The sequence below is a fragment of the Eublepharis macularius genome, chromosome 4 (genome assembly GCF_028583425.1).
Source record: "Eublepharis macularius isolate TG4126 chromosome 4, MPM_Emac_v1.0, whole genome shotgun sequence".
Lineage (NCBI taxonomy): Eukaryota > Metazoa > Chordata > Lepidosauria > Squamata > Eublepharidae > Eublepharis > Eublepharis macularius.
The window spans coordinates 43,791,167-43,804,658 of record NC_072793.1 but is presented as its reverse complement, the minus strand read 5'-3'; the positions used below and the strand labels follow the sequence as shown (position 1 = coordinate 43,804,658).

The 13,492-nt window shown below is 43.0% G+C and overlaps 1 protein-coding gene across 1 annotated transcript in view; it reads right to left on the bottom strand.

Moving 5' to 3' along the window:
- The window catches only part of LOC129327452 (protein Wiz-like), an 83,666-nt gene extending 70,640 nt beyond the window's left edge, over window positions 1–13,026 (bottom strand). The window contains exons 1-2 of the mRNA XM_054976104.1: window positions 12,967–13,026; window positions 6,076–6,535 (exon numbers count right to left, since the gene is read on the bottom strand). Of these exons, the coding sequence (XP_054832079.1) occupies window positions 6,076–6,454 (379 nt within the window). The 5' untranslated portion in view covers window positions 6,455–6,535; window positions 12,967–13,026. The remainder of the gene's footprint in view (window positions 1–6,075; window positions 6,536–12,966) is intronic.
- Window positions 13,027–13,492: the final 466 nt, after the last annotated feature.

The window sequence follows — 13,492 nt, the reverse complement described above, 5'->3', positions numbered from 1 at the left end:
CAAATGAAAGAAGCTCAATGAAAAAGATCTACTAAGAATGTGACAATGCTAAGTTTTGTGAAGATATGTAGTATAGTTTAATAGGCAGCTACTGTTAAGAGATGATCTGAATACAAAGGAATTTCAGCCAAAGACAAATTGAACAGATAAGTTACTGAAACAAGCCAGGCCTGGTGGGGAAAAAAATCAAGGAACCTTTGAGCAAGGTTTTTTTATTGTATGCTTTTTAAAATACTCCATTTTCAGCCAATTTTTAACCTAGCAAAACTGAAATCATTAGCTTCACAGACAGTTTCCTAGTACATGTACCAATTATTTATATGTCACAGCCCAGATACGTTTTCCAATTCTTTAATGCATGCCCTACTTTCTTTCTGTAAAAATATTCTATTGTCATGAACAGTTACAAAAGCTTTACCATCTCTTTTTTGCCGTATTTGTTATCTTGTAATTATGCCTTGCCTACCTGATCATAATCCCTCAAATGCAGATTATCAATATTTCACTATGGATTATTGATACAGATATTTAATAGGCTATTATTACACATTTTATCGCTCTGGAATAAAGTTTTTAAAAGTCTTAGTGCCACATGATCTAAAATGATGGCAGACCTTAGTTTTGGGCATTTCAGTGTAACTTTTGTGATTTACAACATACTCAAACCCACAGTGTTTCTGCTGGTTTTTTGCATGTTCCTTGACTATTTTGATTTGCCTTTCAATTTGAAAGACAGAGTTAAATATATAGAAAACCACTGCATATAGAAATGAGGGTCCTCCACTGAAGCATTCTGTGAATAGAATAAACTTTCTCTTCATGTCATGTGATTGTGAGGATCAGCTGCAACTCAAACTGGTCACCTGATATGTATACTAGTGCCATTTGTGGTGAGTCACTCAAGTGGCTCTGTCCTCCTGGTGACCCACTGGTTCCTCCTGAACTAAATATAGATATTTTAAAGTAATCCAGGGATTTGTAGCCTGGTTTTAATTAAGAGGATCCCCAAAATTCTCTTGGGATTTCCCGGTTTGTTTCCCTGCCTGGTTGTCTACTTTCCACTCAGTTTTCCAGCTTCCTTATTCAACTGTGTTTCCGCTCCCTGCAATCCTATTCCAGCTTCCTTTTCAAAAACTTGCTTGTCTTGGGACCTAGCCTGTAATGGACTCTGCCTTTTAATTATCTCTCTTGGGTAATACATATGCAGCCGTACTTCAAGGTCTGCACCAGCACACTATTTCAACTCTATTCTTAAAACCATAGATGCTCATATTTTAGCCCTCCATGTGCTCCACTGCGGAGATGGCCCAAACACCAGAATTATGGCTGTAGATAAAACAAGACTGTTCTGGTCCAAAAACAATCAACTGGCATCTGCAGAAGAAATCTACAGAAAGAAAATGCATTCGGAAAAATATTGTACTTCACCGTAAAGCTTTATAACCTAGTGTGGCATACTCGGCATCAGCAGCATTTGCAAAGAATTAAGAATTAGTGAAAAACTATGGAGTAGTTCTACAATATGGGAACGTCTGCACCCGGTCTTCCCATGGTTCTTATTTGGTGTTTGAATACTACACTGGAAGAAAGTATTTGATACAAGTAGACAGAACAGCATACAAGGATCCCGTGACCCCCTGACTGATCCTCTTAGACTGCATGTCTAAGAAGGCCCTCCCATATGCAATGCAGGTAGGGTTGCCAGGTCCAGGTTGGGAAATTCCAGGAGATTTGGGGGGCGGAGCCTGAAGAGGATGGGGTTTGAGGAGGGGAGGGGCCTCAGTAGGGTATAATTCCATAGAGTTCACCTTTCAAAGCAGCCATTTTCTGCAAGAGAACTGATCTCTGTTGCCTGGAGATCAGTTGTAATTCCTGGAGATCTCCAGCTATCACCTGGAGGCTGGCAAGCCTAAATGTAGCCACTTAGGGAATAGTTACCTTCTTCTGTTTTCTATCAGGGATTAGAAGTGCTGTAAGAAGCCATCCAATCCCTGCACAATGATTTGCACAGAAACACCATCACAGCCGGGTTCATTTGGCTAAAATATGGGTATAAATGGGGATGGGGGGGGGGACAGCTTATCATACTTTATACACAGAGCCTCCACATATATATTCAGAGACTCTATGTACAAAGTACAGTTAAATGCATGGAGGCTGGGATCCCCATGCACTGACCGTACCTAGAGTCCCACTCACCAGGTTAGGGGCAAAGCCCTGAGCAACAACTGAGTTCCACAGCCACAGGATCTGATAGACAGGGTTCAGCAGCTGGGTTCTGTCACAGTCCAAAGTCAAGTCTGAAGTCAAGCAGCATAGGTCAGAGACAAGATTCCAAAGCAAGTCTGTGGTTCAGGCAATGTTAGCAGCATAGTCCAGAAACAAGATCCAAAAGCAAGTTTGGGGTTCAGGCAATGTTCAGAGCGTGGCAATGCATGTGCAAACAGCTTGTTAGGACAGTCTGCAAGGCTGCAGACAAGTTGATGCCATATTGGCTCCCCCCTCAAAGCAGGGAGTTTTCCTACCGATGATGCTGAATCCAGTGTTAAGCTCATCTCAGGAGCCGAGTCAGCTCCTCTACTCATGAGGAGTAACAGGGACCAGATACTGCATTGACTCCTTGGTCTGTCCTGGTGTTTCCTCAGCAGAAAGAAGCCCTAACTCTTCACCTTCTCTGCTCCCAGGGGAGAACATGGCAGGTCTGGCAGCGGATGGGTTCCATGCTGGGGCCTCCTGTTGCCAGCAAAGGAATTTAAGTTGGCACTGAAGAATTTGCCCTCGCAGGGATCGTTTGCCAGGGTACTGCTCGAGGGCAGGTCCTCTTCCACCAATGAGGACTCATTCTCCAACACTAATCCAGGGGAGTCCATGACAACCAGATTTTAGTAGAGTTTTCCAAAAAAACCCACCCCCAAAACAGAAAAATTTCCCAGAAAGCTTTCCGATGGCTTAGAGAGTGACATGATTTAGAATGTTTATTTTGACTTACATTTACTAAACAAAATTTTAAAGTACCTCATGTTATTTTATGCTCTAATAGCAACAAATACTTTAACTGGAATATTTGATGGGGGGAGAGATTAAATCAATGTAGTTTAAATGTTAACACTCAAACAAACTCAAAAGTTTATGTGAAAAATATTTTTATTGGAATGTGTGTGTGTACAGCCACCCTACAAATTAACGACCTCCAAAGCATCCTATCATTAACAATCTTGCTCATGTCTTGCAGACTGAAGGCCCTGCCTTCCTTTATTGAGTCAATCCATCTCATGTTGTGTCTTTTCCTACCACCTTCAACTTTCCCTAGCATTATTATTTGTCTATTTGGCAGTCCACAGTATCCATAAATCTCTCCTCCAGTACCACTTTTAACATTTCTGTCTGTTTTCTTCATTGTCCACCTTTCGCATCCATTCATAGCAATGTGGAATACCATAGTATGAATTATCTTGAACTTGATCCCAAACAACATATCCTTATCCTTAAGCAAGATCCAGGTCCAGCTGCACCTTAAAGACCAACTAGATTTCCAGGGTATGAGCTTTCGAGAGTCAAAGCTCCCTTCATCAGATATATCAAACAAAGGGAACTCTGACTCTCAAAAGCTCATACGTTGGAAATCTAGTTGGTCTTTAAGATGCTATTAGACGCGGATCTTGCTCTTCAACTGCAGACCAACACGGCTACCAACTGAAACTAGTTTATCCTTAAGGATCTTTTCTAGTTTCTTCATGACTGCCCTTCCAAACTTTAGTTTCCTTCTGATTTCTTGGTTGCAATATTCCTTTTGGTTGATGATTAGGCCAAAGAATAGAAAATCTTTAACAATTTCAATTTCTTCATTGTAAACCTTACAATTGTGAAATTCCTCAGTAGTCATTACTTTTGTCTTCTTGATGTTCAGCAGTAATCCTGCTTTAGCACTTTCTTCTTTAACCTTCATCAGTGATCATTTCAAACCTTTGCTATTTTTTAACAGTAATGGGATGTTATCTGTTAATGTTCCTTCAACCAATTTTTATTCCATCTTCATCTAAATCTACTCCAGCTTTCCTTATTATACGTTTTGCAGATTGATAGAACAGATAGGGAGACAATATACATCCTTGTCTGACACATTTGCCGAGTGGAAACCATTCTGTTTCCCCATATTCTGTCCTAACAGTAACCTCTTGTCCAGAGTTCCTCGGCCCCCATCACGATTGGACGGTGCTGATTTGACTGATGGTTCCTGTAGGGGGTGAATGCTGGTGTCTCCACTTTGAACATTATGTCTTGAGTGACTCTGCTGGGAGTTTAGACTCTTGACAGACTCTAAACTCCTGACAGTACTGCTGCCATTTTCACTGACACACACAAACCCCCTCAGCGTGTTAAAGTGTGTAAAGACAATATAGCATGTAATTCTCTTATATTGGTTAAATTTAAGAAAACACTGGAGGGTACTGAAAACTGACACACTATTTTCAGGAAACCCAAAGAATTGTGCATGATACCCCACAGACATAGATGTTCACTCATCCATTTCAACAGAATTTTACTCTTATCTGTTGAGGTCACTAGTGCACTCATCACCTGCATTACATGCTAGGGCCGTATCAGACTACTGACTCTATTATCCCACCATGTAAAAAGAAACGTATATAGAAGAATTTCAACTTGGTTTTTTTTACATTTTTGAGTATTACTTGTGGTTGTATTCCCCTCCCCTTTACAATTCAATAAACCATATATGTACTCCTTCACACAATTGCTACGGACAATTGGTGAAAAAAACCAATTAGAATATTTTAAATAGCCAAGCTTTCATAACTCTGTATTAACAACAATTCACAATTAATTGCTATTAATTTTATGAAACAATCTTTAGAAATGGAAATTTGTCTGCAGAAAAATAAGGCTCTGGAATTTTTTTCTGCCTCACATCTCTGCTGTAGGGGTAATGAGAAGTTTAGCAAATATTAAACAAACTTCCCCGAAAGACATCTTACTACCACTACCAGTTTTTCTTTATACTGTCAAGTCACAGGAAAACACTGTATGTATTCTACGGTTCAAAGTTCACTCAGACTTAACTGTGAAGCTGACAAGCTTGGTCTGTGTGAACTTTCAAATATGCTGTAGGATTTTCTGCAGTACACATGAGTTCTGTAGCACACATGCAAGGGTTTGTCAATAGACAACACAGAAAGAGCCCCTGAAGACAGAAAATTTAATAAACTTACATGGACAGCAAAAAGCAACACAATGTATGGAGCTATCCCCATGCACAAGAAAGGAAAGAAAAACCAGAAGAGAAATAGTATTATCAAAGGTCAAGAATAAACCTGTAGCAGAGGAAAATGGGAAATCACAGAGGGAGCAGAGCTTTGCTACATTAGATAGTGTTGAACCTGCTGCTATCTTCTCCCAAAATCTACATTATATATGTGTATGTGTGGGCTTATAAATGGTTTCTGTTGTGTACATGAAGCATTTCTTTTAAAGTTTTCTGAACAGCTTATTACTTTATGCTTAAAATAATCAGGAACAGCAATATCAGATAAAACATACCTAAAAAGTTTGTGCACTTTTTCTTACATAGTTGGCAAGATCAACCATCCAACACTTTAAAAGCATTTGATATTATAGGCACCTCAAATGCAACAAATCTAGGAATTAAATACAGTATAGGATTCTTCTCTATGGAACACATTCTGCAACAATTCTTTGACAGGCTATATACCATGCACAGCTTAAATTCTGATCCCTGTCTGTGGTGCTGAAACTACAGTATGGCTGAACTTAAGGGACACATTTTGATATTGCTCCTCCATGTCTGAAGCAAACATATTCAGAGCTACACTCCACGTTACACAAAAGAAAATGCTTGTTTTCCCACTTAGATCCAATTAAATTCAACAGCAAAACTACATAATATGCCTTCATTCTCCGGGTTGGCTTTTGATTTATTAAACCAAATCTTCATTTTCATCCCAGAAGACCACCTGGTCTCTGCCTTATATACCATGAAAGAAATGTCAAGAGGTTCTGGGTTTTTTTAAGCCTGTCATTACAAGGCATGTGACTTACCTGTTACTTTACAAGCTTCTACAGCATCATCTGGATGTTGGTGAGAGAACGGAGACAAAAAGATGGGATCCTCTTTATGGCTGCACATCTCATCATTCACTTTTTCCTCTCTATTCATTGCTGCTAATTTCTCTGAAGAACTGGGGACAGCCTCTTTGAGACCAATCCCCTCTTCCTTCGATGCCCCCAACAGAGCCATATTCTCCAAAGATGTTTTTGCATCTTTTAAAAAAGCAGCTATTCTTTCTTCACCTTGGGGACACTCAAGGGCAGCAAAATCCTCTTTGTTTGGCACCAGGGTCATTAGTACAGTATTTCTTTCATCATCCTCACACTCTTTCTGCTGTTCTGATAAAGCAGTGGGAATGGCTTTCTCCATTCCTTGTGGAGTCTGCTAAGTCAATTTCACAACCCAAACATCAAAGCTTTGGTGGATTTGCAACAATTACTGCCAGAAAACCTGTAAAAGAAATGGATGTCAAAATATCTAATATTCAGAAGGATTCAGGCGACTCTCATTCACCCAGCCTTCTTTAAACAGTTTGTTAAGGTCTAATATATGTCTAAAAATCCATTACACAGATTCAGAACTCAAGCTAAAGTTAGCTACCTTCTAACAGTGCCCATCTCCTCTGTCTACCCATCCCATCCAAATAAACTAACTTCCAGTGTGACATAGCATTTTTTCTGCCCCAAAGTCCCTCTTTGGTTAAGATTATATGAAACAGAATGTGTATTTAGGGAGAACAACTATAACAAATATACAATTTCTCCTGCAGTAAGAAACAGATTTTTATATTGTTCTGCATTTCAGATTGTCTACCAATGCTTCCCGGAAAACAGCATGCCCATGAAAGAGAATGCTACCAAGCAGGCACAAATTGGTCAGGAACAAGCATATATAATGGGCAAGGAATGCTGGTAAAACACAGAATACAGTACTCCATCCTCAACAGCCCAATCCAATGTATGTTTATGCGAAACTATGGTCCACCCAACCTTGATATAAAAATATATTATGCAAATAGTTTTAGCCAAGCGACCATAGGAAGTGCTACAGGAAGGCCCTGTCTAGTCCACAGGAACCATGCTGATTTCTTCTTAACTTGTTCTAGCGGATCAAGATAGTGCTCTCAAGAGCCAGGAGCAGAGGGTCTATTTGGAGCCTTGAGAAATCGCTGCTACTTGACAGAGCAAGATGAGTATAAGAGCACAGAGCCAACAGAAAAGCAACAAATGCAGTTACCAGGAGGAGATAAGTACCCAAAAGTGACACCAAGTGAGGCTGTGGCTGCCAAGTATGGCTGGTGGATGAGGGATGCAAGACAAAAATACAATAGACAAACAGCTTGACAGAATTTTTTCCCCTCAGGACAATACTTGTTGTCAGGGGTCATTTCGTAGAAAAAGAGCTGGAGGAACTCAGCAGCATAACTCATTAACATATGCCACACCCCTTGCTATCACCGGAAGTGTGTCATTAGCATAACTGATTTGCATATGCCACACCCCCTGACATCACCTGTCCTGGCTGTTTTGGACCCAATCCTGGCCATTCAAGGCCAAAATTGGGCCCAAAATGGTAAAAAGGGGCTGAAAATGGCTGAAAATGGGCCCAAATGGTCAGGATCAGGCCACTGCTGAGCGGAAAAGTGATCCACTACCTGTCAGAGGCTCAATCCAGGCCGTTTCGGCTCCAATCCAGGCCAAAACAGGCCCAAATTGGCCGAGAGTCAGGTGGGCAGGGGCACCTGACATGTGACCTCTTTGGGGAACTGCCGGAACTGCATTCCTGTGTGTTCCCCCTCAAAATGAGCCCTGCTTGTTGCACCTTTCCTCTGTGCAAACTGTTCCTGGGGACACATCTGCCAGACAAACAACAGCTATCATTCCAAAATTATTTGTCCCCTCTGTTCTGCTCTGGCATGAGCTAGGACTGACCTTGTGAATCCCATTTTACAGGTTTGAGTTCAAATATACTTTTTAAAATAACCCCAAAAGTGTGCCTGTTCAAATACTTTGCCTGGAACAAGGAGAAAACACGGTTCAGTTTCTCAGCCACTCTAGCCAATCAGAGTTGGGTTGTGAATAAAAGAACCAACAGGGTATGTCACCAACAGACCTCTGACAAATGTCATTGCACAGAATGTGCTGGCCACAGTGGACTGATGCATTGCCAGGGCATCCTCTGCTCTACACCTTTGCCAGAGCAAAGCACAGCAAAGTGCTTGATAAGGAAATTATTTTGGCAGCCACTGAGTAACTAATTTATCTCAACCATCAGTTGTCAAAGGAGCAGTTCAGGCACAAAAATCGCAACTCCATAGCACCCTTAAAGAGGACCAAGCACAGAAAGACAAGACAGAAATCTAATCATTTATCATAGTTGCTGTGAATACACACAGAAAATAAGGTGATTAACGGCTTTCAGGTGTCTTTAGACACCTTTCCCAAACATGGCCAGTTCAGAAGTGTAATAGTTCTTCCTTGGACAGCCTTCAATTGACCCATCAACCAAATAGTATGATGTTTTCATTACAGCCACTTAAACTAGATTCTAAAAGGAAGAACTGCTTCCAGTACCTAGACTAAAAAGATACTCTTATCTCTTGGGTGAGCAGATCACAAGGTCAAGTATTTAAAAGGGACTATTGCAGGGTTTTACTCCCAAGATTAATCTGACGAAGAAACTGACAGAATGAGGAGTTAGGGCTGTCAACATACATAGTGCTTCACAGAACAAAAGAGTAGAAAAGACAGGCTCTGTCCCCAAGCAGCGTACAATATACATTTCAATAATTGGGTGGGAAGGGAGAGGCAAAGGTAACAAACCACACAGAAGGGACAGGACAGCCAAAGAATACTTTCAGTACAAGATCTTTTCCTTCTTACAAATGCAGTAGAATTAACACAGACAGACCATTAGCAAATCCAAGGTTAGTTTCCTAAGAATATCTTAAGACTCTTGTGTCTTCTGTCTTCCTGAGAGGCAACGACTTCCATAAAAGAACACTCTTCCATGACCATTTCATTTTCTGTGTTCCCTTCCATGAGAATCACAAATCAGGCCACATGCTCCACAGTACACTTGTATGCTATGTTTTCTGAAGATGCTAAATAGCCTGGCTACATTGCCATCCAATTAATACACTGCTGGTCTGTGCTCAGTCACCTTTCTTTTCCATAAGCTCATTGTTGCCTACCCCACGGAATTGTTAGAAGGCTGAATACAAGATTGCAAAGCATATTAATAACTTCATCATAATGAAAAAGCATGCACTCATTCTTCTTGCTGCAACCACAAACCTTCAAATATGCAGCGCATGTTTAATCAATGTCTGCCTGAACACACAAGCAGCCTGAAACGATTGTTCTAAGTGAGTTAAAACAAGACCCCTCTTTAAAAGAAAGTTAATTCCTGGAGTTTGATGCCTAATCTATTCATACTAATTAGCTCTTTACTATCAGTTAACAAACCTCTAAATTACATTCATTTCTTCAGTAATGCGTGATGGGAGTAATCTGCCAATCAGTTACGTGACCAAAGGATGCTAGCTGGCACTCAGGAGTTCAGTCTTTCATACACAGCAATGCAATCTGCCATCTGCAAACTGTCTGCTCCTACTCCTCTGTAACCTTCTCCTACCCCTGCCTTGGCCCACCTTTTTTGCCATTATCACCCATACTCACCTCCCCAGATTATTTTTGACACAACTCAGTTTCCAACTGAAAAGGAGCACAGCAGTTGAGCAGCTGTGATTTCCCTCTTTCTGTTCCACTCAGACTTGAAAGGTTTACCAGTCTTTTAAACTGGAAAACAGCGTGACATGAAGAGGGGGGAAAGCAAGCAGCCGCTGTTGTGTTGTGCTTCATTTCTTTATTAGAAATAGCAACTGAAGCAATATAGGCGGGGGAGTGGGTGCCACAGCAGCTACAGGGGTGGAATAGGGGTAGCAACATGGGGAGACAACCGAAGAGAAAGCACCAAGGCAAATAGAATGGGAGGAAGGGTGCATGAGTGCCTCCCAAGTTTTTTTTATAGTTCTCATACATTTGGGCAGAACAGAACTGCTATTTAAATGTAATGGGGGAAGACGAAACCGATTCTCATTCTGGCATCCCTTCTTCCTCCACAACTGCCCAAACCTCTAAGTTCTTTCCCTACCTGTGAGGACACAGAACGTGGAAATATTACAAGTCTGATACCACAGAAGAGCTTTCTCAAAAGAAGCATAGGACCAGCAAAATAGGAGGTTTAAACACACACATGCACACACAGTTTAGGTCTAACATACCTTAGAACACTGTCACCTAGATTCCAAATCCAATACAACTCAGTGCTCACCTTTAACACTCTCCATGTCAGCATCTTTGCAGGAGTTAAAGAATTCTAGTACTTTAGTTTAGCCAAGAACTCTGGCAGTTTAATAAATTTTATAGGCTGTAGCTAGGGGCTTTCATCCCTTATTCTTAAAGCTGTAACTGGCAGAAGGAAGAAAAGTTTATGTGCTCAAGGGAAGGGAGATGGTAACATATCAACATATATTGTGAACCTATGAAGCTGTCTTATACCAAGTTAGACCATCGATCCATCTAGCTTAGTATTATCTGTGACTGGCAGCTGCTTTCCAGTCTCATGCAGAAAAAAGGTATGTTCTAGGTCTGAGTCTTTAGAGACACTCTTTACCATAATCCCACTGGAACTATGTAGGTGCTGTTTTCAATTTTTTAAAATATAAAATATCTCTGAGACTGAAAGCTTATATTCATATAAGTAACAGTCCTACAATATAGTGGGAGAATATTATACAGATATATGCACTATGTCTAAATTGGCTACATGAACAAATGGGAGAATTAGCCAGGGGATGGGCTGGTGGTAGCAATATGGGGGATACAACTGAGGAAAACCAAATGATGAAAAAAGAACCAGGGAGGGGGAGATGAGCGAGTGCTACCTAAGTTGTTTTCACGGTGGTGTCTCGCAGAACTGCCATCCAAACATAAACTCAGTAAGTACCTCAATGAACATTAATCTAAAACTGGATTGACAGACAAATGTGATCTATTCTAGGGGCCAATCCTAAACAGTTCTATTCAATGGGGCTCACTCCCAGGAAAATGTTCTTAGGGTTGGACTGCTGATATGGTTCATTTCTAGTTACCAGTGATTTTTCTCTCTCATCTGCTTGTTTTAACCTTCCCTGAGTCTTCCTGGGCATCTCTGAGGCACAAACTAATTTCAGCCCAAGTTGAGTAAAATAATTTTTGAATTAATTTATTCAAAACATTATATAACACTTTTCCAATGCTCAAAGTAGTTAATTCTTTTAGGCATTAAGTCTCATCTTACTGTATTAAGTCTCACCTGCTCTGTAGCTACATGAAGAGACCCAAATAGGAACTCTGAGACTGGGGAGCACAACTGGTCTTTCTCCAAATAATGCCTACAATCAACAACACTTCCGCCGTAACCACTCCTGCTCACAGAGTTCATCTTACACTTCCATTATTCCCATCAACTAACATGACCTTAACCTTCAGTACGCACTCAGCATTTGGGGCACAATCCACCCTATGCTATCTTCAGCAGCCCAGACCACTAGATCATTGCCAATGCAAAGTATCACCAGCTCAACATCAGACAACTTGTCATTGTCTAGGAGTGCACATCTGTGACATATGTTCAATGCCCCACTTAATATCTATTTGGTTATTATAAAAATGAATGCAGTATAAAGAACTTGAATAGAAAACCCTTTCTTATATGTGATTAACTCTGACATGTCAAAGAACAAATTTACCGTAAGTCCATACCATTTCCAAAGATTTCTACAGCAATGGCAGCTATTTTTCAAGGAACCAAACCTTGCGACCTGGTCCTAACCTTGTTTACTCAGAAATGTCTCATTACTTTCTATTGGCTTTTTTTCCAAGAAGGCAAGTTTAGGATTCCAATCTTCCGCGCTGTCCCAAAAGATCCTCTGATTAGCTGTGCCTGCAAGCCACTGGAAAACTGCCTGAGGGAAAGCTCTCATCAACTGAACTGCCAGTATCAATTATATAAACCTAAACAGGAAGTCTTGTACAAAGGAGACCCCAAAGACAAGTCACATCCATAGCCAATTAGCCTCACTATTGGAGCAGTTCCTGCAGCTGAGGTCAGTTAAGGATCACCGGTATGTTTCCTTAACAGCAATAACTTTATGTACTGTGACAAAATACAGGCGCTGAGGATCAAGGATAAAGGCTGGTGGGCACCATCCAGTAAAACTCCCAGACTCTCAAAGTGTGGGTCAAGCAGGTGCCCTCTCTCAGGTAGTCTCTCTTCCCCTGTCTAGCAGGATCCCTCATCCGTTCCCCTTGTTAAGGACCTCGCAAGCATTGGCATCCCAAGCCTTGGCTCTTCCAGCGTTCTCGCATACAACCTCCCTCCTGGACCATCCCCTTTGGTCTTATTACCGCATATGTCACGTTCTGGTACCCCTCACTTTAGGCGCGCCTCTGACTCGCCCGTCTCTTGCAAGCCCCCTTCTGGACACGCTCCATCTTGCCCAACACTTGCCCTGCTTCACGTGCGCTCCTGGACACCTGCAGCATCTTGAATTGGCCGGGACGAGCCTCCCCGGGAGGGACCTGCCTCCGTCCCGTCCAGATGCACCGCCAAGTCGCCCGCCCTTCCCCGCTTCACTCGCAAGGGCAGCCGGACCCCCCGCTCGGGCTGTGGCCTACCTGTCACTTACCTCTCTGACAGCCGCGCTCATTTCCCGGGCGCCCTCCCTCCTCCCGCCTCCCTGTCACTTGTCCCCCTTCCAGGCGCCGCCTCCGCGTCCCCTCCCGGCTCCATCCCCTCCGGTCAGGTCCCTCTTCCCGGCTCCGGGGCGCACTCACCCTCGTGGGCTCAGCGCCGCCGCCCGCCGTGGGTGCCCGGGGCTAGGTCGGCTCTCCTGCTCCGCCGGGTCCCCGCCGGCAAGCCCTGCTGCCCCCTCCGCTCCCCTCCCCCGCCGGGCTCCGGCCTCTTCAGCAGCAGCAGCCGAGGCCGCCGCGCCGGGGACATGGTGCCTTTAAATCCCCCCCCCCCCGCCTCTTTGCCCGGCTGCCTGCGCCGATCCGGCCGCTTTCCCCCCCTCCGCCCAGAGAGCGTCGCAATCGCAGAGCGTCTCTAGCAACGCGACGGCCGCAGCGCCATGATGGGAGAGGCAAAGCGAGGACCCCCCCCTCCCGCCTCGTCCACGGGTGACGTAAAGGCCTCGGGCACCATATTGAGGGCGGCCTGCGGCGGGGGCTGCGCTTGCCTTCCGCCACGGAGACAGCGAAGCCACGCAACGCCTTCTCTCCGTTAAGCGACTAGAAGAGGAAGGCGAGCCTGGAGCAACGTTATGGGCAAAAGCAGAGGGGAAGAAGGGGAAGCTCGACA